This window comes from Candoia aspera, chromosome 1 (assembly GCF_035149785.1).
Source record: "Candoia aspera isolate rCanAsp1 chromosome 1, rCanAsp1.hap2, whole genome shotgun sequence".
In the NCBI taxonomy this organism is placed as follows: Eukaryota; Metazoa; Chordata; class Lepidosauria; order Squamata; family Boidae; genus Candoia; species Candoia aspera.
In genome coordinates, this window is record NC_086153.1 from 259,568,657 (window position 1) to 259,595,297 (window position 26,641).

Below are 26,641 nucleotides of genomic sequence, written 5' to 3' on the forward strand. Positions count from 1 at the left end.
GGGGCTGAAATGCCAGTGGAAAGTGCAATTAGGACAAGGGAACAAGCAGATGTTAAGATGACCAGCGTGTGTGCAAATGCCCTTCCCTTGACACATTTTTGTCAGACTTCTTGCTCTCTTACTAGTTCCATCTTATTATGGCGCAGTTAAATTAGAACACATTCAAGACCTCTCTTTTTCACCCAGAATGTCACTAATCTTTCAAGTATCTGCTTTTTGCATATGCAAGCATTAAAATTACAATTTACATCCCATTTGAATATCTAAGGTCAATTATTAATCAAGCTTCAGGTGTCAGAGTGATGCAAGGAGTCAGTGCAGTGCATATGGAGCAGTTTAGAAAGCATAAATATGTATTGGGCCATTTGATCAGATACAAAACATCTCATCTTGAGTATTCTCTTTTAAGTTCACAGCATATGAATAGACTCATATCTGTTTTAAATGGAGCAGCAGTGTCTGTAACAATCATCCATGCAAAAAACAAAAATAGGGGAGCTTTGCTTTGCAATCCAACTGGGTCATGCACATTTTGTTACTGAGGCCTCTCCATTTTTTTTTCTTCAAATTATCCTAAATCTTATGAAGTCATGTTGAGATGTTGGTGCTTTTCCATTAGATTTCAATATTCTCACATATTCTCACAGAATGCCAATATCTTGTGAGATGTAGCAAGATGCCAACCATTTGTTTGAGTTTTTTTTTTTAAATATCAATTTGGAGGGACCCTACTGTAGGGTCAAAATAAAAGAGTAACTGATTTTAAAAATATAATTATAATTTAGTTCAATCCTTGTAAAATATTAAAGAGGAAGGGTAAGGTGAAGGTGGAGCAACAATTTCCTCATTCAGGGCTCCATCATATCAGCGTTAGTGTAACTTCAAATGTAACCTCTGATTGCACATATAAGGGATTCAAATTTAATGAGACAAATTCTAAAAAGCCATGTCTATGTATGTTCTCAGCAGCATGCCTTGATAGTTTCATGATAATGTGAGAACAAATGAAACAACCTAAAAGAAAACAAGTTTAAAATGCTGTGGGGTTTTTTTTAATTAGCCCCACCCACTTCCCAAAGATAGGCATACTAGCGGTGCTTACTGATGACCAGTTGACTATACATTCATCCTGCCTCATTTATAAAAAAATTGGGTTCAAATAATATCCTTTTCCAATTGTAACTAACTCTCCCAATGTAACCATTCCCTACCAAAGCAAATCCAAGCAAGAGGTAAAACCCAAAGAGTTGAGAATGTCTTTTGAGTGCTACTGCTGGAACCTGCCAGTCAGAAAGCCTCCCATCTAGCAGACAAGGAGCCATTGACAAGAACAGCTGTATAATGCTACAGTTGATAGCCATTGCAAAATGAGGGAGATGACATTTTTTTCAATTTGTATTGATTTCAGTCCATCTGAAATCCAGTTATTAAAAGGTGAAGATAACCAAAATATGCAATACCAATGATGCTATCAACTAAAATAATCTTACCTTCTACTGTGAATTAACTGGCCCAAATAAACTCAGAGATCATCTCCTTTTCCTTAGCTATTCAGAACTCACCTAGAAACCTAAACACTAATAAGGTCTCATAAAATCATAATTAAAAAAAAAAAAGAAATCTCAGGTGTAAAATCTACCCTCCCTATACTTCCTTTGATAACCCCTTTCCTACCCATCTTCCTTCTTTTCTTGGGCAAGAAAAGATCCCATCCAGAGATCTCTTAGAAAGCCAATCAAATCTAGCAGTGGCCAGCTAAAAACCACCAGAATGTCCACAAGCAGCACCATTTTTATTTATTTATTTATTTATCATATTTTTTTATCACTGCCCATCTCCCACATACGGGGGACTCTGGGTGGTTCACAATAAAACAGTTTAAAATTCAATAAAATCATAAATAATATCATTAATCCATCAATATCAATATCAATAAATGAATATAAAATCTAATGAGATCCAAGTAATGGCAGATCTAATACCACCCAAAGGGGAACAAGACCGGCCTCGGCAGGACTAGGGAGCCAAACAACCCCAAGAGTGTCTCTTCCTCTCCCCACTCCAGGCATGGTGACAAAGCCAGATCTTCAATCATTTCCTGAAGTCCAAAATAGAGGAGGCTAGCATCACTTCCTGGGGAAGGATGTTCCTAAGGGTGGGAGCTGCTGCAGAGAAGGCCCACCTCCTGGACCCCACCAGATGGAGTTCTCTTACAGACGGTGTTCGTAGCATGCCCTCTCTGCATGAGCGGGTGGGATGGGTTGATGTAACGGGGATGAGACGGTCCCTTAGGTAACCTGGGCCCATGCCATGTAGGGCTTTAAAGGTGATAACCAACACCTTGAATTGGACCTAGAAGCAAACTGGCACCCAATGCAGCTCGCGCAGCAATGGGGTAATATGTGCTGATCTTGAAGCACCCAAAATCACCTGTGCAGCTGCATTTTGGACCAGCTGTAGCTTCCGGATACTCTTCAAGGGTAGCCCCATGTAGAGCTCATTACAGTAGTCTATATGGGAGTGACCGTTTGAAGGGCCTCCCACTCCAGGAACGGGTGTAACTGGTGCACAACATGAAGTTGCACAAAGGCCCTTCTGGCCACAACTGCCACCTGCTCTTTGAGCAGGAGTCGTGAGTCCAAGAGGACCCCCAAGTTACACACCAGGTCTGTCTGGGGCAGTGCAGCCCCATCCAAGACTAAAGGTGGTAAATTCCTAGGAGCAGAGGGGCTGATAACCCACAGCCACTCCGTCTTACCAGGGTTCAGCTGAAGCCTGTTTTTCCCCATCCAGGCCCCCACAGCCCCCAGGCACCTAGAGAGGGCAGTCACAGCATCACTTACTTCTCCCAGATGAAGCTGTATAACTGAGTATCATCAGCATATTGATGATACCTCATCTTCAGGCATCTCCCCAGACTCCATCCCACACTATGTCATGAGTAAGGATGGCGAGCAGGGGGCTCCCATCCAGACTGTTAAGCGCATGCGTAGCACTGATGAATTGTTCAGCCATTCAAAGAGACACAGATCAGGACCGCCTTAACCCTTGGGGGTTATATGTCTGGGTTTTTCCCACGCTTCTTCAGTTTGTTAGGATTCCTGTTAAGTACTAGCAATAAATATTAGAGACCAGTTCCATGTCTCAGTGTGTTTCCTGGTTGTTAGGACAACTAGGAGTCCAACTTAGAGCGAATCCAAGCAATTTTGTCCTGCAGATGCTCCAAAAACCCCTCAGCAGGTCCCTGTAGATGATTTTCCAGGTCCCCCTTCCCCAACAGGGATCAAGTGATCCTAAATAGGGCCGCTGGGTGGCATTCTGCAGATGCAATAAGAGCAGAGAAATACTGATGTTTTGCTGCTCTTACTGCCACAAGGTAGGCATTAATCACGGTTCTAGCTTGTGTCCGGTCGGGTTTGGTCTTCATCTTTCTCCAGCAGTGGTCTAGGCGTCTCTTAATCCTCTTCAGTACCCTCAGCTCCTCCGTGAACCATGGGGAGTGTCGGGTTCGATGGAATAAGAGAGGCCACACAGGTGCGATCCTATCCAAGGCCCTGGCCGTCTCCCTATTCCAGGCAGCAGCCAGGGCCCCCACTGGACTGTGCAGCAGATCCTCAGGTATAACCCCCAGCTCCCTCTGAAACTGCATTGGGTCCATCAGTCGCCAGGGGCGGACTGATCGAATAGGTCCTACCTCCCTGTGGAGGGGGGTGGCATATGAGAATCCCAAGGTCACCAGGGCATGATCTGACCATGACAAAGGGGAAGGATGTAACTCTCCCCTCAGAACACATTGCCACTGCCCTGACAAGAAAACTAAGTCTGGTGTGAGGCCACTGTCTCGAGTCGGGTCCCAAAAAATCTGAGTCAGGCCCATGGCCGCCATGGTGGCCATGAACTCCCGAGCTGCCTCCGCAGCCCGCCCCAGGGACAGCAAATTGAAGTCCCCCAGAACCATAAGCCTGGGGAACTCCACTGCCAATCCTGAGACCACCTCCAGCAGCTCAGGCAGAGAGGTTGCTATGCAGCAGGGTGGCTGGTACAGCAGCAACACTCCCAACTGCTCTCAGGCACCCAACTTGAAAAACAGGGTCTCACAACCAGCTACTTGTGGAGCAGCACCCCTGAAGGCCACTAGAGACTCTCTGATGACAACTGCCACCCCTGCTCCCCTGCCCCAGCAACTTGGCTGGTGCCACACCCGAAACCCTTCCAGGCACATCTCTGACAAAGCCACTCCCCCTTCCAGGCCCAGCAAGGTTTTGGTAATACACACCAGGTCTGCCCCCTCCTCTGTAATCAAGTCACATACGAGGTGGGCCTTGCTGTTCAATGACCTGGCATTAAGAAGCAGCAGCTGGAGGCCAGGGCCCCCACAGGACTGCTGTCCAGGGTCTAGGTTTAAGCACGGAGGGTCGGAACACACTACAGGTAGCAAACACCTGGGGTGTCTTCCTCTATGATGACTCACCCTCTGGCTTCCATCATAACATCTCCTGCCCGTCACCACTTTCTTTTTCTTTTTTTCCCTTCAAGGTGATGCCGGACAGAGTGTTCAGTAGGGAAGATGGAAGATAAAGGATGGAAAGGGAGATTTGAAAGGTGGAGGCTGATTTAAAGTGTGTAAGAGCTGAAGCTGTTGTGAAGATTAGGATGAATGATGAATGTTGTGAATGGATTGGTAAGGGATGTGAATGTGAGACTGAGGTTGAGAAGGCTCACTGGTGCCAATGGGGCCTCTGGAACCAGTTCAGTCCCTTAGACAGCTGATAGTTGGCCATCTGAACAGTGTGGAGAATGACAGTATCAGGGTGACTAGAATTGGAACTGGCCATTGTAGGTGTGTAGAGACTTACAAGATTATGTTATTATAGCTTATCTCAATAAAGCATGGTTCTGGTCTTCCTATGAAGTCTGTTTCCTGACCTGGTCTACCTCAAAGGGCTGACAGGGTAGTATCATCACTGCAGGGCTGACACTAAGCAGACACAGTAACAAGATTGATCTGGTGGCTAAGCAATGGAACATGATGATCCGTGCTACCAGGGGCTGCTGACTGGGGCGTGGAGTGGAGTGGTGTAGGATGATAACTATTGCTGCTGGTGTTTGTGACAATGACAATTGAGTGAAGTAATGACCTGTGACCAATTCTAAGCAGCTGGATCCCTTTGGGATTGGAGTTTAGTCATGTGGCTGGCTGGGAATGGCAGACCCTCTTATATCCTAAACTCCATAATGGGGGAAACCGGATTCCCAATTGGGTTGAAAGATGAGGGGGACAGGATCTTGGATTTCAACACTCTTCTTTACCTGTGCTAGTTGAGGAATTTACCAAAAGGTGGTCTTTCAACAGTGACCTTGGGGGTACCCCAAATGAAAATAGTAACGTAAAGTTTGGAAGGCTGCATACAATTGAGTGCTCACTGAGAAGTCTCTCCTGTGAGCCAGCACTCTCCTGTGAGCCAGCATTTCTATCCGGCTAGTTACGTTTTTATTGCATCTGGTTTTCACCCCAGACCTTGGCTTGGAACCCTCCTGAGTAAGATGCAGAGGGCACAAGACTGGCTCCCATAGTGAGAGCATTGGCTTGGGCGGGTAGGGTAGAGACAGCCCTGGGACTAAGGAGACTGCCCCGGACTGTTTCTTCCCCTCCTATACCAAATTGGAGGATTTGAGGGTGATGGGAGAGTGAGAATAAGGATTGATATGAGAATATAAATGGATGGGAATTTGGTATGAGTGGCTTGTCAGATTAAAATCCCCTGACCACAGAGGAGTGTGATGTATGACTATGCTAGGTTAATCGCAACTTACACCCATCTTGGGAGAACATGGAGCCTGGGAAATAGGGAGTGGAGCACATGATTATAATATCCTGGTTGTGTCGGGCTATAGGAGATATGTGGGGGTGGGGTGAGTATGCTATTCTGGGGGAAAGGTGATCTTAGTGACAATCGCTCCTTCCAACTCAGCAATCCCAACCTAGGCATCTGGTGGCCATACTGTCAGTGCACCTAACATTAGCGTACTGCTGGAAGCTCTAGGTCTATCTGCAATAAGACCATGTCCATTCCTGATTTGCTGGGTAGATGAGCAAGGCAGACCTAGCATGGTTACCAAGACCTGGCTGGACAAGGGTAGTGGCCTATCAGTCTGTCTGTCTGTCTATCTATCTGATTTATATACATAGGTATCCTGAGTCTTGTGCTAAGTAGAGTGGTTTTAAATGTCAAATTCTCTGAAATCTGCTCAGCCAGATTTCAGAGGTTTTAGATCCTGCATCAGGTTTTAGATCCTGCATCAGACTCAAGGCTAGGGCTGGTGGAATTGATCTGTTGGGAGACATTATCTGTGATCAGGGTTTTTGTTCCTGCAATCTACAGCCACCATTGATACATTTATCCACAATGTCACATAGTCAGGCAATCTCCGCAGGAAAAGCTGGGGAAGAACAGCATGCAAAGAATCCAGCACTGCTCTTCATATGTTAAGTTTTTCTAAAGTGAAGGAGAGATGGAAGGCCACCTTAAACAATGTAGAAAGTACAATGTTAGTATATATCTTTTTCTAGGAAAAAATTAACACTAGTCAAACATAAGTCATGCTAGCATTTGTCCCAGCATGGATCAACTAGAGGGGAAATAATCAAATTCACTCCCAGCAGGATCTGTGGGAGAATTTCTTTTAATATCTTGACAGCAGGGTATGCCGTTTGAAACATGGCTAAACTAGTTAAAGGCATTAATTAACTGGACATCAATTACTACCTACAGCATACCTACCACTGTTCCCACTCTCATTTCAGTACTATTCTGTCTAGTACGTAAGGGCCAAATTAAAACCAAGTAGTACTCAAGCATTTTGAAAAGTGATTTCAGGATTTCCTTCAGAACTAATATTTGCAGAGGATCAAAGAATAGGAAACAATTTTCAATCAGAAAACATTCTGTTTACTTTACATTTCCACTGTTCTTATTGCATTGGCCCAGCACCCAAGTTGCTGATCTTATTAGAATTCAGAAAGCTTTCTGTATCCCATTAGCAAGTTGCAATTACTTCTCTAGCACTCAGTGACACCCAAAAAGTTATTTAAAATTATTTTATAGGGACTTCTTATTGTAGTTATCCATTAGGAAGTTCTACCATTTGAAATGTTATCAATTAGACATTCGCAGAAGGCTTTCTACCCTGCAGGAAAAAATATACTGCAAAACTCTACCAGACATATGCATATCAGAAAAGCTAAGTCATCTGAGCTATCTGTCAGGATTAGAAAAGAAGCAGTTAAGTTAATTATAGTCAAGACTCTAAGGATGGCAGGATCAAGTTCATTATCTTTCTTTCATTTTGTCTCATACAGCTTTTCAAGCCGTGTTTATAACATTTCAGGAATTGTCTGAACCTACCTTGCAGGCTTTCACTGCTACATTCAAAATTGCAGAGATGAGAGAGAAATTGAACTAGCAGGGAGGAAGGACCAATGCTTTAGAACTGTGTCAAGGAAATTCTAGAGGGCAATCCATCCCCTCAATTCCTGAAGCGGTTCAGGGTGTGCAGGGGTACAAATGTAGCACTTGCATGCAGCTTCTTAAACAAAACATGACTTTTCCTCAGAAAAGGTACAGTTGTTTAAGGAGCTGCAGACAGGTACTAAATTCATGCCCCGATGAATTTCAAAACATCTTTTTGCCTTTGAATCCAAAGCACTACACAGCCCTACTACCACACATAACAAGTACAAGATTTTGTCAGAAAAATAATATGGTGAGGAACTATGGACTATCAAGTGAAACATATTTTAATTGGCTTCACCTCTCTGCCACCCCATGCTGGCTGACGAATTCTGGGACTTGAAGTCCACGCATCTGAAAGCTGCCAAGGTTGAGAAACACCACACTAGAGCACAGAAATAAAATGCACTGATCAATTAACAAGGCAGAAATGGGTCTTTCCAATATTAAAAATGGATATGGCCATTCAATCTGTTTATCAACCTCAAGGGCTCTGCTGAATATTCCTGCTCTAAGTCTAGAAGTATTTAAGATCAAGATTGGGCACAATGTTTAGTTTTCTATTACTATTACTATTACTATTACTATTATTATTATTATTATTTCTCCAAAATCAACAGATTAATGGAACCCTTTGCTAAATGGAAATACACTGTTGGACCTAAGTTTTGGCCAAGAATATTACACCAGAATCATGAGGAGCCCCAGAGCTAAGATGAAGATTCTACTAAAAGGCAGAAGATCCTCCACTGGAGAGCTTCCTTCAAAAAAAAATGGTTTCAAGGATATTGTGTCTTCACAGTCACTTTCTAGGTTGCATTACCCCATGGTTCTACCAACCCTCCATTTCTGGCCCCATCAGATCTCAGGCTGAAACACCAGAGAGTTCTAAAAATGGCATTCTTGCATATGTCCTATCAGCAAACATCATGGAAAAATATACATTTGTTAGGCTGTAGTCATTTCACCATACTAAACTACATATAATCAGTTACATTTATTGGTTTGTTTGTTTATTGGATTTATAGGGCTGCCCTACTCACTGTGATTCTGTGCAGCATACAACAGATATAAACAATAAACCAAGAAAAATAACCATACAGCATTTGAAAAGAACAACCCAATATATTAAATGTCAACCAAACTGGATAATTAAACAACCAAAAGGGGACTCCACTCAACTGGCCCCAAATGCCTAGGGGAAAATTTAGGTCTTAACAGCTTTTCTAAAGGCAAATGTATTTGGGGGCCTGTCCTATATCAGGGGGGCATCATCCCCGAGAACAGAGGCAGACTGCTTCCTAGGTCCCATAAGATGACAATGTTTAAAAAAAGGGAAACTGGAGCATGCTCACCCTATGGGAGTATATGGGCCAGGCAGATGTTCTTGGAAAAAAGTGGTCCTATGCCATGTAGGCTTCCAAGATGATAACCTGCACTTTGAATCGCACCTGGAAGCCTAATATGAGCCAGTGCAGCTTGGGCAATGGCGGTATCACATGGGCGTAATAAGCTGCATCCATAATGACCTATACTGCATTCTGAACCAACTGAAGCTTGCAGATAGTCCCCAAGGGCAGCTCCTTGTACAGCACATTACAACAATCCAATCAGGAGATGACTAAGGTGTGAATAACCATAAGCAAGGCCTCCCAGTCTAGGAACGGACCCCACTATCACACAACAGGCAACTGTGCAAAGGCCCCCTGGCCATAACTGCTATCTTATTATCATGGTGGAATATACACTAAGAACTCAAGCTCAGGATCAAAATCAAGTTCTCTGGTTGTCAGGACAAGGCAGAACACTTACAATACTTAAAATAAGAAAACTTTAAAAGTAAAGAAGATAAATGTGCAGACTGGCTATACTTGTCAACATCTGAATAACATACTGGGCATAAAATCTTCCAGGTCTGAAAAGCAAGAGCAGGACAGCTTCCTTGTGAGAGTTGTCCACTGATGTATTAGCTTTTTTCGTATCAAAGGCTTACAAGGATCAGAATTCTAATCAGGCAACCCCACCCTCTTCCCTGAAACTACCGTCACAATCTAGCACACATATTGTATGCTGGATATTGTTTGTTTGCCTACTTTACAGCAAAGCATGCCAGCATTGTGAGAAACATCTTGTTTGGCTCTTAAGTTGAGCTGTTAGTACAAGAAAACAAATATGATTCAGTAATGGAGACATGGTGGGATGACTTCCATGAGTGAAATATAGCAATTGAAGGATAGAATTTGTACAAAAGGAACAGAAGCAACAGAAAGGGAGGATGAGTTGCACTGTATATTTAAAATATCCATTCCTGCTGAGACATAAATGATCAATGGTGTAGAGAGCACCTGGGTTAGAATAAGTAGAGAAACAAATAAAAGCAATGTTTCTTCTGGTGCCTATTATCCAAAATCATCAAGAAGCTCTGGATGATGCCTTCCAGAAACAAATGTCAGATCTTTCAAGGAAGCATGGTGAGGGACTTATATTATTATATTATATTATATTATATTATATTATATTATATTATATTATATTATATTATATTATATTATATTATATTATATGTATTATGCTAATACCAGTTGGAAGACAAACTCTCTCTAGCCTGGTCTTTCCAGGAAATTCCTGACTTGTTTTGCTGACAACTTACTCTTTTGGAGAGTGGAAGAGGCCTGAGAGAATTCTTGACTTGAGAATAACAGTTGGGAAGATTCAGCTAAGGAAACAGAAATAGGAGGAACTCTAGGGGGAAGCAGCCATGTAATGACAGAGTTCTTTAGTTTGAAGGAAAGAAAAACTCAACATAGCCAAATGAATATCTTGTTCTTCAAAATAAATAAAAAATCAGCCAGATAAAGGCTTCCTTTCATATCTTCCTTCTCTTCAGCTAGTTTTCTTAGATTAGGTTGCAAACTGATCAAGTGAATGGATTTAGCTGTTCCCACAACTCAACTAAGTACATGGAGTTATTTTAACCCTGTTCGTGACTGGGCTTGTTTTGAACTATATTTAGTTCTTTGGGGTTAAATGATTAAGTTATTTAAACCCTTTTTGGTGCCCCCGTAGTACACTGTCCCAACTGACTCTGTTAAATATGTTGTGGAATATGCACTGCAGGTATTCTGCTATTTGTACTGTACAATTATATGTTTATGTAGTGTGGTTAACCCCCAACTATCCTTTTCAATATGCACTAGTGATCTTTGATAAGCATAATCAAAAGAAGCACATATTGTAATTTTCTTGTATAATAAGCCATTAAAGCACCCCTGATGTAGAAAAATTATTTCCAGTATTTTGCATAGAAAAACTTAGTGCACCTGGTAGGTCATATACATGTCAAGAAAACAATTTCTACATCGTTCAACAAATAAATAAAAATATCAGTCAAGATATTCAACATTTTCACAATTCTTTTAGCTCAAGCAAACAACTTCCCTGTAATTATAACTTTTACACATGAATAAACTCTGGGTTTGAAATGTTAACCACTTCCATTATTACATCTGTCAATAAAAAGATGTAAAAAACAAAACAGATTTTTCTGTGTCCTTCTTAAAATAGTTATCCTGGATAATCAAAGCAGCTGAAAATTGATAACCCTTGAACTGAATAAGAACACTACCTAGCGTATATCAGGAATTTCTCCCTGCAGATCTTTTTCTCATTTCATTATGCCAGCTCTAGTAAACATTCAGGAGACAACTTTAAATAAACAACTGTGACATTTTCAAAATGAGAACACATCCTAATGTATTGAAATTATGTTTTCAGATATATAAAAAGTGCCTACTGTAAAGGTATTAGGGACAAAGTAGTCTTTAGTTAACATTGCTTAGTACTAGATCACATAATCTTGCTCCACTTCTATAACAGCCTCATACTGTCCATTCTATTTGATTTTTTCACAAATAAATGTTACAATCTCAAGTGTATGGTTTTCTTTTTATCTTAAAAAAAAAAGTAAAGCTACTGTATCCAGATTTGGCTTTTTACAAAAGTATGAAAGCAATTTAGGCATGCCTTCTTTCTTTTCCATTCTTTTCTTTTCGAATGTCTTGTTTGAAAAAGATTTTAAATAATATTTTAAGGCATTTATTACATGAAAAGAAATTAGAAGCTACAATTACACCTTCAGATATTAGATGCGTGCTGAGAGAAGCCTTCTTCAGAAAAAATAGACTATAAAATGCATTGCACTTAAAAATAACTTCAACTCATACCTAGAGAATGAGGCAATACATTTAATACCTTCCCACCACCCCAAAATCAACAACTAGTGTTTAGTTCATAATTGGAGGCTTTCTGTTTAATTCTAAAGCCATTTTATCTTTTTACTCAAATATTCAACTGACATTTTGGAGCATATAAAACTCCATTTCAAATTTTATCAAGCACTAACTTTTATGTTGAAGGAGTAGGGGAAAAAAAAAAGAAAGATGGTAAAGAATATCTTACCTATTGCAGTCCACATGAAGCAGGAGGTGGGATGCACTGAGTGACAATGCAATTTTATGCCACTGTCCATCTGCTAGCCGATATGGAAATACTTCTGTTCTTGTCTTTCCATTAAATCTGTAGTGATACCTTATTTCATCTCTCAGGCCACTGCTCTCCAGTTCAAAGTAACTGCATTTAAAACAAGGAGAATCAATTCCATTTTGAGGACAATATATTACTACATGATGTGTTATGAGATTCAATGGAAACTACCATAATTGAAAATTACTTGAAATAATAATTGAAAAACTATACCAATGTTGTCAGTTTCAATCAAGCTACACAACTGGTGCCACCAAAGATGATCTGTCCTATAATTGGTCTCAGATAATGCCATGCCAAATTCAGTCTAGCAGTCCCTCAAAACTTTTCTTCTCCTATGAAAAGGTCATCTTTTTAATTCTTGGAGTGTTTGACCATTTATTTTGAATACCTGTTTTATTGTTGGAGGTAGAGGAACGTGCTACTGCTTTCTTGTTTCTGTTCCCGAGCTTTCCATCACACTGAAGCCTCCTTGGCTGCTCACACTTTCCAATATGAAGAACCCCAATGGGAGGAGTCATGTCTTCCCCTGAGATTTATTGAAGCATGGGAAGCCAAGGAGGCTGCAGATTGCCAGAGAGATGACTCTACAGTGCAATGTAAGACATTCACACAGCCTGGAAGGGCTTCTCTGTAATAGAACAGCATTGGGTAATTCCAAACCCTTCTTGTTCCCAGTTGTGTTTTTCTGCTGGGTGCAAACGATGCAAATCACATCAATGAACCAACAGGCAATATAAGATTATGGTATCTGGGCTGTAAAAGTCTGGACTATGGTGAGAGAAAACTAATTCTGATGACAATAAAGTTTGATAGCCAAGGGTTCAAAGAAGAATTTAACTCTGGCCTCAAGAAGAAGGAGGGAGAGGTGAAATGGTTACTCACCCCTGGTGAAATAGAAAGCATGAGAAAGAAATGCAGAACAACCCTGCCTTGACATTGTTGTCCTTAAAAAGGTGCAATTAAGATTTTCATGATACTGTTAATATAACAATAAAGAAGCATTCCTAGAGCCCCTGGAGGGTTTGTTTCTTGACCTGGCCTATCTCAGAGGGCTGACAGTTGGGTAGAATTTTAGTAGCCTAGCCAAAATTTAGATTTCCCACAAAATGATGCTGTATTGAAATTAGTAGTGGAGAGACCAAGCCACTTGCTGCTGCCTATAGTGTCCAATCAAGGATTCCTTCAAAAGTAGATCTAAGGCACATATCAGACAGCTAGTTTGCTATGGTGGTTAAGGCATCAGGCTAGAAACCAGGAGACTGTGGATTCTAGTCCTGCCTTAGGCACAAAGCCAACTGGGTAGCCTTGGGCCAGTCGCTGTCTCCCAGATCTAGGAAGCAGGTAGTAGCAAACCACTTCCAAAAAGCTTTGCCAAGAAAACTGCAGGGACTTGTCCAGGCAGTTGCCAGGAGTCGAAAACCAACTCGAAAGCACCAAACATTCAAAAAAACAAAAAAAGGGGGGGGCAGGTACATATCAGCAGTGGTCTCTGCTAGGAAACCTGTGCCTTGCCAGCTGTCCAAGACTGTGAGTTCTTGGGCCTGGCAATGGTAATAAGAGATTCCTTTCAAACACAGCAGTGGATGGATCTATGATTCAGTAAGATCAGTAAGTGAATATAAAAGGGAGGAGTGTTTCAATTAACCGCTTCCTTGAAAAGTGGATTCTTCTTCATTATTTGTACTTCTTTATCCATTAAATATCTATCCCGCCTAGCGGTCCATGCAACACGCACACCAGGATTTGTATCTACTAAATAAATAAAAACTGTGGGACTCTAATCTGCTTCTTTGATCAACAAAGTTTGGCTCAGAGAGGGAAAAACAACTCACACAGCACTATCAATGGCCTTATCAAATGGAAAACTGTAACTGACTTCTTATGGAACCCTTTCTTGACTAGGATTTGGTGCACAAATACATGTCTGACAACAGAAACAGAATGGACCAAAAGTGAACTTACATCAGTTCTGCTACCATCCACTCATCTAATGTAAATATATTTTCAAAAAGTGCTCAAGCCCTAAAAGTAAATTTTGTAATACAAATACGTATTCCCAACTAAGTGGAATTTGAGAGAGAAAAAAGTAAAAATGGTGCAGAAACACAGTGATCCTCCCTAGAGAGCAGAAATGCATCCACAAACAAACAGAAGATGCACATCCTGAACAATATGGCTTTTCTTGCTCAAGAAAAACGCACAAAAAAGTCAAAGAAAGTAAGAAACTTTGATAAGGGAAGTGCACCTAAAAATGGAATGTTATACTGGCAATTACTCTACTGTTGCTGTCACCAATCAAAAAGACTTGTCAATCTTTAAAAGCTACAAGCTGCTTCTAGCAGTATAATATCAAAGAAAACAGGGAGATGTAAGTACTTTCAATGAAGTTCTATTTAGGATTTTAAATATTTCGTAACTGCATTTTTCTCTGAAGCTACAAAAGAAATTTGTTCCTACATTTTTAATCCACCCACATGTATGCTGGAGAGAAGGGAAGAAAAATAGTGGTAGAATGATTGTGGCCAGTGCCACCTCCCATTTAAGGACCCTACCTCTTTTCAGATGGCCTCAGGAGGGACTGAAAACTACAGTAGTCCCACATAGACCCATTAAGAGTAACTCCTTGACCACTGTGACCCATTTTGCTAACTCCCCCTTTTTGGGGGAGATGGGCAGTGATGGAAATTCGAAAAATAAATAAATAAATAAATAAATAAATAAATAAACAAACTGTTTTCATTGACAATTAAAATGCACCAGATTCTAATCATATCCATCATATTTATCAAATACTGTGCATACGATTTCTCCAAACACAAAATATCATCAATAATCAGTAGATTGATGGTTTTGGTGAATACCCAGTGAATCCTAGCATTTTTTTTTTTAAAAAAAGATCAAATAAGAGGCTCAGAACTGATTAAATCTAAAAGATGGTCACGTCCTGACAGGAGCTGTCTGCTTTCCATAATATACTTTTTCTTCATACTCTGCAGAGCACTGAATCAGAAAAAAACAAAATGAAACACAAGGATGTTCTTTGACTTATGAAAGAGAGTGAAATCTCTCACACTAGCAGAAAGGTACAAACTATTATAAAAACTTCCTTTTATAATATTGTGTGAACTATCATGCAATCTCTTGAATTAGCAGTTGTTTCAGTTCTCCGTGTGCTTCTTTGAATTCAACCCCATAAATATATTATTTATTGCAGTTAATGTTTAATGTTCAGCCTCAAGAACTCAGATGGTTTCCCTCATGATTCTTTTAGGGAGAAAAGTAGCTTTTAACTCCATCATTGAGATGGACTTAGATCTTTTTAAACTGTGGCATGGCCAACCATCATATTTAGCTACACTCAGTGTTAAATGTTGCATTTGTATAATCATTTGGGTAGCTTAAAGATATGTGAAATAAAGAATAGGATACATGCTCCTTGTCAGGGGATAATCTGGGGAAAATTGGGACAAATTATAATGAACAAGAAGAAATGGAACAGGGTACCAGTGAAAGATCTTTGATCATGGATGGAACCTATCTGGGACACTTGCATCATTGTCTACATTGGCTTTTCAAGCCAAAATCATCAGCATAGCCACACATTATGCTCCATAAAAAGAGATAAAATTTCTTCAGGTTTTAATGGATAGAACTGGAAAGAAGGCCATTTTTATCTTCTTTTTGTGGGGGTGGATGGTGCCTTTGAGTCAGTCTTGACTGCTGGCAGCTGCCTGAACAAGTCCCTGCAGTTTTCTTGGCAAGGTTTTTCAGAAGTGTCTTGGCATTTTCTGCTTCCTGGGGCTGAGAAAGACTGGCCAGCCCAAGGTCATCCAGCTGTGTCTGTGCCTAAACCTTGGTCTCCCAGGTTTTAGCCCAGTGCCTCATCAAACTGCTTCTCACTTTTTTTCATCTTTTATTTTTATCTCACCAGAACTAAACAAAAAGCACCACATTTTGTAATAAGCATTTTGTGGTTTTCACTGTGGAATGCTTTGTGATATACAGTGTGTTGTGATCTAAATCAGATTTGGATTTCTATTCATTCATATTACAGATGATGGCAATGGGCTAGAAACCTGGAGTCTGTGAGTTCTAGCCCCGCCATAGGCCTGAAACCGGCTGGGTGACCTTGGGTGACCAGTCATTCTCTCTCAGCCCAACTCACCTCACAGGGTGGTTGTTGTGGGGAAAATAGGAGGAGGAAGGTGTATTGGGTATGTTTGCCACCTTGAGTTATTTATAAAAAATAAAAAAGGCAGGATAAAAAGTAAATAAATAAAATATTAAAATCATAGTTGCTAATTCACAATAATTGTCAAAATAAGCCTTTGGTGATTATTTTAAATAATCATGACATGTCCAGAGGGTTTTGCATAATTGTATGAATGCTTAGATTGTTCAGTTTGTCACTGAAAGGAAGTGTTTGGGCATTTTATATTATAGAATTCAGGACCCACCACCACCACTTGGACTCTCCTACTTTGATGTATCTGAATTTGGGAAGGAAAAAGCTCTTTGTAGCATTTATAGATCTCAAAAGTGCATTTGATTTAATTCTGAAGGATGTACTATGGACCAAATTGAAGAACCAAGGAATCAACCCAAGGTGGTTGTTTCTGTTAAAGAAACTTCACATGGGTACCTCTTGTCAAGTTAAATATTCGATCAAGGGTCATCTAACAGAGAGAATACCCACTCAGAAGGGGGTTAAGCAGGGCTGTGTTCTTGCCCCTCACCTTTTCAACCTCTTTCTGAATGATTTGGCTCAGTCCCTTAGCAAAGTTAATGGTCACCCGCCCCCCAGTTACTTTATGCTGATGATACTACAGTCCTTTCTTGTTCGAGAGTGAGCTTACAAAGATACTTGGAGTCATTTTATAATTATTGTCAATGTAACTCACTCACCATTAACTTCTCTAAATCAAAGGTAATAATATTTGCCAAAAGATGGTGTTCGCTGAGATGGTTCATGGGTAGTACAGAAATTGAACAAGTTAAAACTTTTAAATATCTTGGCATTACATTTAGTTATAATCTTTCTTGGGTAACTCATCGTAACAAGATAATTCATTCATCCAATTGTTCAGCTGCCCAGATTAAACAATGTTATTTTACAAAAGGTAACCAATCTGCACCTGCAGCAATTAGAATTTTTAAAGCCAAATCTCTCTCTCAAATACTATATGCTATTCCTATTTGGCTAAGAGTCTTTAACTCCAAAGTAGAGGGTATTCAGGCATCCTTTTTGAGGCAGCTTTTAGGGGCTCCTAATTGCATCTCTTATCCCACAATTTGCTTAGAAACTGGTCAAAGTTGAATTGAAACTAAAGCTTGGATAATAGCAATTAAATACTGGCTTAGAATTTTATTTAGAGCTGCTCCTCGAAGTCTGTTATCATATCTTAAAAAAGATAACTATACATCACTTTGGACTCAACATATTATGTCCAAACTCAGGCAAATTGGGATTGCAAGTGAGGATTTATATCTCTCGGATGAAACCTATGTATTTAGCATTATTAAACAAAGATTTTTGGACTTAGAATATCATAAATTCAGACCAGCTCAACCTCGTGTTTGTTCGCCTACTACACTTGGTATAGAAAATCATCTGGGCAAGATGGTGCATTTTTTGCATGATCTCATGGTACCATCTCAGCATAGGGCCTTCTTCCTGGCCAGAGTAAACGCTTTTCCTTCCGAGGTACGCTTCAGAAGGTACAAACACATTCCCAACCATGAGCGGCTCTGTCTCTGTGGCAGTCTGGATACAATTCATCACATCATTTTTGACTGCCACTTATTTGTGTCTCTTTGGCATGAATTACTCTCAGAACCTTTACAGGGTAAATACCTGTTAAATGCTGTAAATACTGTATCATCTTGCCAGTATCTACTGAGTGATGCTGTATCTGAAACCACCTGAATTGTTGCCAAATGCCTAGAGGAAGTACTTAAAAGGAAATGTAATCAAACTTTTCAATGAGTATGGCTCTTTCCTTGTTACTCTCATGATATGTTAATGCTTTTTGTATTTTATTGCTTTTATAATGCCAATAAAGGTTTGATTGACTGATTGATTTTGTTATTATATTATGACCCCATACTTTTTCTCCGCACTGTGCACTCTCATGTTGGTGGAAAGGTCAAAGTTGTATCATCAGATCCTGACATGCACTTGTTCCTTGCAGATACAGTGGAAGATCTTGTCCCATTGCCAGGGTTGAAGTCAAATGCAACTGTCAACCTGGCTGGCTTTTATAAATGAAATACAGAGAATGGATCTTATCTGTGTGAGGCAACAAAATATCTTGGATAAGCCCTATTTTGGTGGCTGTTCTCCTGAACAGAAGCAGGGTAACAAGCTGTCTTTTGTGACCATCTGTCTTTGTTTTATTGTAGTACTTAAAGATGAATATCTTTAAATGAAAGTATTAGGGCTTAGTCAGTAGAAAGTGATCTGGTTTGAAATGTTTCTTGCCCATTGTATCTGAATTGACAAGGAGGCACAAAGCAGCTGAATAGGGTTCATTTAACTGGTAATATCCAAGAGGGAGAAAAATCTTTACTTTTAACCTTCATTTCTTGTTAAAAGTCCTTGCAGATATTTTTGGCAAAAGACACCAAAGGCATTTCCAAGTTCTCAGGAAGGAAGGAAGGAAGGAAGGAAGGAAGGAAGGAAGGAAGGAAGGAGCCTGCTGGGAGAGGCACTGGAGGGCTCAAAAAAGTTAGGATAGCAGCCACAACCATACGATTAAGGCCCTGCCCATTTTTTAATGGATCATGTGATACACATAGGGTGTGGCCTCAGTTGCATGGTTCCAGACACCATCCTGACTTTTTCACACATACATACACATACTAAACACCCCTGCCTGCTAGAAAGGAATTTCCTGTGCTGATGCCATCAATACAAACAAAGCAAATGCCATCTAGAAACGCTCAGCTTTTTACTACTACAGTAGTATGCAAACTTAACTTGGGATTTAGAAGTACAGAGCACAACACTGAGAAAAAGCATGTTTATTGCAAGAAAGAGGGCACAATGGAAAAGCAAAAATTTTTATAGAAGTTAAGGGCTACAAGTTGGGAAATCCTAGAGATCTGATTTGCTGGCCAATTTGAGGAAGCTAGGCAGGTCCTTGACCATGTTCCTGGGGTTATTTCTCTTTTGGGCAGAACTGCCGGGGAAGTCCATTGTGAAGGTGATGGAATGTTGAGATAATCAGGCTGATTGAGGATGGAACGTGGGGTTTCTCACCTGACTACTATGTTGCAATTCCCTTATTAGGGCTGTACTATGAGTGGAGGGCAAGGCTTCTAACATTTGTCTTAGATGGGATTACAGGGGCTTTGTCTCAGGGCAGGGGAGATTAATTTGGGTCTGATAGGATTAGGCAGAGAGAGGAATTCAGTTTGATCCTGGTCATGTCTAAAAGATGGGAGGGGAAGGGTGCAGCATCCATTTTATTTGTTATACTTATTTTTTCTACCACAAGGATTGGGTTAGGATTCAAAGCTTTGACAAACATTGTTTTGCTTAATTTTAACACCTTCCTTTTAAAAGGCAGTCCAAACTTAAAGAACCACTTACTGTGTAATTTAAGAGATGGGGGGATATTGAATGATGAAACATTCTAACAGCTAATGATAACAAGTGGAAAATGTGATTCCTGCTTTTAAAAGTAGGGAGTAATCTTTAAAATAATTGTCATAAGAGTAAAATTCCAAAAAAAGGAATAATGCTCCAACTAAGAATCATTGTAGGCTTTTAACATATAATGTATGTCTAACAATAAATGGCAAAGAAAAGCAGATAATTCTTCAGTACCTATTTTACTTCTGTACAATTATCGTCTAAACACATATTCATTTATACTTTAACTTAACAAGCAAGATAATCCAATTTGGTTGCTCAGTATTTTATAGCAATATATGTGGGTTTTTTTGAAGATGTACCAAGCAATTTCTTTAAAAACAATGAGGTCAGGATCCACTGTACTATAATATATGTATGTAAAGATTTTTTCTAAGCCTAGAAGGGTTCTTATTTGATCAATCCAATCTCATTCCTGGTCACTAAGTGGACATATCCATGTATTATTCATAGAAATGGTATAACGGCAGTTTACCATTACCTTCTTCCAGGATATTTTTCAACTTACCATCCAAATCCTAACCAGACCCAATTCTTAGCTTCCAAGGACATACAAGGTAGGCAGGTACCACCTTCTCTGATTATGGATCAACCCAAAATGGGCTAGAAACCAGGCGACTGAGAGTTCTAGTCCCGCCTTAGGCATGAAAGCCGGCTGGGTGACCTTGGGCCAGTCACTTTCTCTCAGCCCAACTCACCTCACAGGGTTGTTGTTGTGGGGAAAACAGGAGGAGGAAGGAGTATTAGGTATGTTCCCCGCCTTGAGTTATTTATAAAAATAATAAAGGCGGGGTAGAAAATAAAATTAATAAAAATAAATAAATAAACCCAACTCTGCCATATGATGCAGGGACAGCTATTATTTTTCTCCAAGTCAAAATGTGCTTTCTCCCTCATCTGCCCAGTTGTGAGGTCCTGTTTCTTGATCACATCATATAATAATTAAATGTTATTAAAAGCTAATTAGACTCTCCCTCCAAAGGCTTAATGAATGGAGTAGGAGAGGTGAATTGCATTTATTCTCTATTGCTGGGTGGATGCATATAATGTTTATTTGAATTTCTTTATTGCAAAACGCATGTAACAAGAAAGGAAAACTTTATTTTAAATATTTTAAGCCAAGTGGGTGCCAAATATTTTTGTGCTGTTTCCCCACCAGCCACTCTCCTTCCATTTAATGGAAAATAAATTGCTTTTGAATTTCTGTTTTGACAGGAGAAGAATATTTCAGTGAAATTCTCATGGTTTGGGTCATTGCATTACTTACATTCCAGCATTTTTCAGCCTCCTTGGTTTCTGTGTTTCATTTAAGTTCAGAGGGAGTTTTCACACAGAGCTTTTTAAAACAAAAACTTAGAGGCAGCCAAGGAATCTGCAGTGTGAGGCAGAGGTACAAATATATCAATAAATAGTCTCCCTTGCCTTTTTACTACAATAAAGAAAGCTCAGAAACATCATTGTGCAACATTCCCAAGAAACTGAAAAGCACCTTGAGAATTAGATAGAAAAGGAGACATTTTATTTTGCAAGGAAAGGAAACTTTCAAAAAATTGGAAGGCAGATTTCAGCACAGAGGTGAATAATATTCCCAAGGTAAGATGTAAAGTATTCTCAAAGTCATACACAAAAAAGAATAAAACCATTAGTTGCTGTTGTTTATTCGTTCAGTCGCTTCCAACTCTTCATGACTTCATGGACCAGCCCACGCCAGAGCTTCATGTCGGTCGTCAACACCCCCAGCTCCCCCAGGGATGAGTCCGTCACCTCTAGAATATCATCCATCCGTCTTGCCCTTGGTCGGCCCCTCTTCCTTTTGACCTCCACTCTCCCTAGCATCAGTATCTTCTCCTGGGTGTCCTGTCTTCTCATTATGTGGCCTTTTCAGTTTTGCCTTTAATATCATTCCCTCAAGTGAGCAGTCTGGCTTTATTTCCTGGAGGATGGACTGGTTTGATCTTCTTGCAGTCCAAGGCACTCTCAGAATTTCCTCCAACACCACAGTTCAAAAGCATCGATCTTCCTTCTCTCAGCCTTCCTTATGGTCCAGCTCTCGCAGCCATATGTTACTACAGGGAACACCATTGCTTTAACTATGCAGACCTTTGTTGTCAGTGTGATGTCTCTGCTCTTCACTATTTTATCGAGATTGGTCATTGCTCTTCTCCCAAGGATTAAACACCTTCTGATTTCCTGACTGCAGTCAGCATCTGCAGTAATCTTCGCACCTAGAAATACAAAGTCTTTCACTGCTTCTACATTTTCTCCCTCTAAAAGCCATTAATATGTAAAGGCAAAAAAAGTATATTTTTCTTTTACGGAAGACTTTATTTCTACTTTATCTATGATATTTACAATGTTTCTGTAGATTTCTGTCATGTGCCTGTGTAGCCTTTATCTATGCATTGTTTCTTTATTAATTATATAAAGTGCAACTTTTCTTACAAAACAACGAATAGATTGCCTTTTTATCTGTGGCTCGCTGGCTTCCACATATTTTAACTGGTCTGTGCAGAGCCTTTGAAGCACACTTTTTGCAAAGTGTGCTGACCCAGACTAAGTGTCCCTCCTCAAAACACAGAGGAAACGCAGTGTGATTGCTTCCAAGATCTTCCTAGCTCATGTGTGCACATGCATAAATCTGCTCTACTTGGCTAGCCTTCCCAGAAGAAATACTGCCTATGCATGCATGCACATCCTCACAGGACCAAAACAAGCCTTCAAAATAGCCACATTTGAGCTTCAGTGCTTCAAGGCAGGATGCTTTATCCACTGCAAAGTGTTTCACAAAGCTCTCCTTTAAATGTTCTGCACAACCCTATTTTCCAGGCTATTATTAGATGTATTTGAAAACTACTTCCTTCACACGGAATGGCACAAAAATAAAAATACATTAGAAAATGAAATGAAAAATAGAACAAGTTAGCTTTAAAATTGCCTCTAAGGGAACATAAGATAAAAATAGGACATGCATGACTGAATGCTCAGATCAAACAGTTTAGGGAGATGACATAATGGCCAGGACACCACAATATGGTTTACTAGAGTATGAATGCTATATTACTATTGCTTCTCTCATACATACACACATACATATACCCACCCACAAATATACAGAATCACAGTAGAGGATTCTTTCTGAGGTTCATTGGAAGTACAAGGATAAATTTGCAAATTGTGCAGTGCCTGCAATATACTCAGTTAGTAAGATGCTAACATGCATTCTATTATTGAAATCATGTGCACCCATTACTAAATTTGATATTGATGTCATTTAAGTATGCTGTTAGTACATTGACTCAAAAAGAGGTTAGGCATTTATAGGATCTACAAATTAGTTTCCAGCACAGGCTGAAACTTACATGGTTTATAAGAGAATGCTTTTTCTTAAGTTGCCTCAAAACCAGTTCCTGATAAACGCAACACAAGGGAAAGTGTAACGCACTCTTAATGTCCAGATTGCTGCATGAGATAGAAATTGTCTCATTAGGCTAATCAATGAAGAGGTCTGATTCTTTTATATGACCCAAAATCCTAAAATACAAAAGCATATAAAGACTCTGTAATTATTCTGGGACTCGTTTCATTTCATTTATTTATTTAAAACATTTTTATAGCCACCCATCTTGTACCAAATTCTGGGCAGCTCACAACCAAAAGATAATCAACATCTATGTACAATATATATATATTGTACACACACATATATATATATATATATATATATATATATATATATATATATATTGTACATATATATATATATATATATATATATATATATACCACAAGTATTCAAACCAAACCAGAACAAAACCTGGCACCATAGCTAAATTTTAACATGCAGTCCACAACAAGTTCATCTCATCAATGTCACCCTATCCCATGCTTGGGGGAAAAGCCAGGTCTTAAGTGCTTTTCGGAAGGCTAGGAAGGTGGGGGCCTGCCAAACTTCAGGGGGAAGGGTGTTCCATAGGGCAGGGTCTGCCACAGAAAAAGCATGCTTCCTAGGTCCCATAAGATGGCAACATTTAAAGGAGAGGACTAGGAGCGTGCCCACCCTATTCCATCTGGTAGGATGGGCATATACCCTTAGGGAGAGGCGGTCCTGCAGATTTCCTGGTCCCATGTCATCTAGGGCTTTAAAGGTAATAACCAGCACCTTTAATTGTACCTGGAAGGAAACTGGGAACTAGTGCAGCTCGTGCAACAGGTAAACCTAGTGGCACCCATCATTGCATGCACTGCCACATTCTGGACCAGTTGTAACTTCCAGGTGGTCTTCAAGAGCAGCCCCATGTAGAACATGTTGCAGTAATCCAAACAGGAAGTGACCAACTGTTGTCTAACACCATTGGGTCCAAGGATGGCCTCTTGAGAAGGGGGTGCGCTATTGCCTCCTTCAAGTTAGGCAGTACCACCCTGTTCCACAAGGGATTAACCACCACTTGGACCCACCACATGCCACATCCTGGAAGGCATTAACTAAGGAGGAGGAGCATGGTTCCAGAACACAGGTGGCCAAATTCACAGCCACAAGGACCCTCTCTACTTCGTCAGGATCAACCAGTTCAAACACTTCCCAGATAACAAGGCTCAGACGTGTCTCAGTCACTTCCAAAGGATCTGCCCAGTCAGAGTCAAACTCCATGTGAAATTGAGTGACTTTATCTGATAGATGCCCAGAATATTCCTCACAATGGCCCTGCAAGAACTCCCCCAGCTCCTCCTTACTCAGGAGGGGCCTGGTCAACCAAAACAGGGCCACTAGGCAGCTATTTGCCAATGCAATAAGGGTGGAGAAGTAAGTACACTATGCTGCCCTTATTGCCACATGATAAGTCCTAATATAGGCTCTTACCTGTGCTCAGTCAACCTCGCTCTTTGCTTGCTTCATCTGCTGATCAATCCTTGGATCTTCTGAATACAATCAAATAAATGTGGTACTATTTACCAATAGTATTCTTGAGACTACTAACTTTGCAAAAGAAGGCCTTGAAAATAGGGGAGCAGTTTTCACTTTTTAAATCAAACTAGCATAACAAAATGCAATTCTTAAGGTAGCCACCCTAATCTGGACCTCCTAGATACAGAGGACAACCCCAGCAATCATTAATAACTGTCTCCTTTGATGACTACAACCAATGTGTATTGGGCCAACACGGTTCCAAACATTCCAAGATGCCATTTTTTGACAAGCTGTGTTTGAATAATGAATCCAAATAACCTTTAAGTATAACTTTCTGAAAAGATAGAGAGATGTTTAGACCCATAGAAAAACAGCATGAATGAGACTCTAGAAACCTAAATCCCAGAATCCTAGATCATTCTGACATATTTATGGCATCTTGTTTCAGCTTTCAAATCCCTCAGCTCTCATCTGTTCTATTACATTTGCTCACCCTGTCCAGGCATTGAGTTTCAACAGCTGGTTACTGCTACCACATTGGTGCTCTAAGCAGACAATTGTCCATCCAGTATCCATAAAACACCTGCTCTCTGTGGGAAGTCTTTTGGCACTGGTTCTTTCATTTGTTTAAATCAATGGTGAATATATGAAATGAGAACTTTTAAAATCTTGTTTCTGATTATCCAGAGTAAAGAACTACGGGTGATTAAAGACTATTGCTTTGTTCCCAATGCATTTTTAAATTGCTTTCTCAGTGGAAAAATATTCCATTAATGTTCATTCTAACTTTTCTCATAGAATTATTTCAAAATTATTTTTTTCTATATACATGCCACCAGTGACAAAGAAAAATCTCTGTGTTAATTCATTTGTGTACTATAATATACAACAAATGTTTTATTTCACCCGTGTGTATTTCACCAAGTGTGGGACAGTTTTGCTGCATTCTAGTTGATCTGCAGTACATTCAATTTTCCTACATGGACATGACACTTATGTAGATTGATATGAATCATTGTCCATATAGATAACTTCACTGCACTCTACAAGCAGATGTTCTTGAAAAATATCTGCAACCTGCAGTTACTGCAAAATGCAGCAGCCAGAGTCTTTTTAACTTCTGCTGACTGCATTATGCGTATAATATATGTATATAATATATATAACACATACTGTATACAATATATACATATACATATATATGGACAAGCTATAGTGGCTTCCCATTTCTTTTTGGACCCAGTTCATGATTCTGTGCTTACCCATACAGCCCTGAACTGGATGCCCATGAAAGACCATTCTAGTTCAACACATCTAGAAGCTGCCATGGTAGAGAAGGCTACGTTAAGCAGTTCAGAGCTAGAAGATATAGGGAATTACCTTCTCTTATATGAACCTGAATGTTGTTCAATATCTGTTTTTAAAATTTGTGTTATATATGTATGTTCATCCTATCAAGACAAAAAGCAAGTCTGTGGACACACAACAGGCACCCTATTTTTGGGACTCCCTAGGAAATTTAGATCCGCTCTGTCCTTGCTTAGGTATTTTTTTATTATTATTCATTCCTACTATCTGAAAGTTTTCCAAATGTAATTTGTTTCTCTTACCTTTTTTTTTAATCATGAAATTTATTCATGATATACTGGAACTTATGCACTGCGTTGGATGGCTCTACAGGCCCCAAAAAAGAACTAATAAGGAAAATGCCAAAAGGTTGTTGCCATCTGTCTATCATTTTGCTCAACTTGCAATTGAAAACTGTGACTGGGAAAAGATATGTTATCCTTTGCCATCTTGTTATATATGTTGCCACTGATTCTCTACAACCAATATTCTATTTTCTTTCACTAAGAATAGAAAAATTGTATACCATTGAAAATAAAAATCTCAACTAATCCTTCCAAGGCATGGTTTCACTCTTCAATCATTATCCTGTCTATTATTTTCCCATTCCTTTTTATGTTTGCATGTATTTAAATGTTCCCTACCATGTCCCTACATACATTCAGAGCTGCTAAA

General features: G+C 39.8%; 1 protein-coding gene across 2 annotated transcripts in view; it reads right to left on the minus strand.

Moving 5' to 3' along the window:
* Window positions 1-26,641, minus strand: part of NELL1 (neural EGFL like 1) — a 545,320-nt gene that overhangs the window by 406,514 nt on the left and 112,165 nt on the right. For both annotated transcript variants that reach the window (XM_063289567.1, XM_063289568.1), the window contains exon 4: window positions 11,970-12,140. In XM_063289567.1, the coding sequence (XP_063145637.1) occupies window positions 11,970-12,140 (171 nt within the window). The remainder of the gene's footprint in view (window positions 1-11,969; window positions 12,141-26,641) is intronic.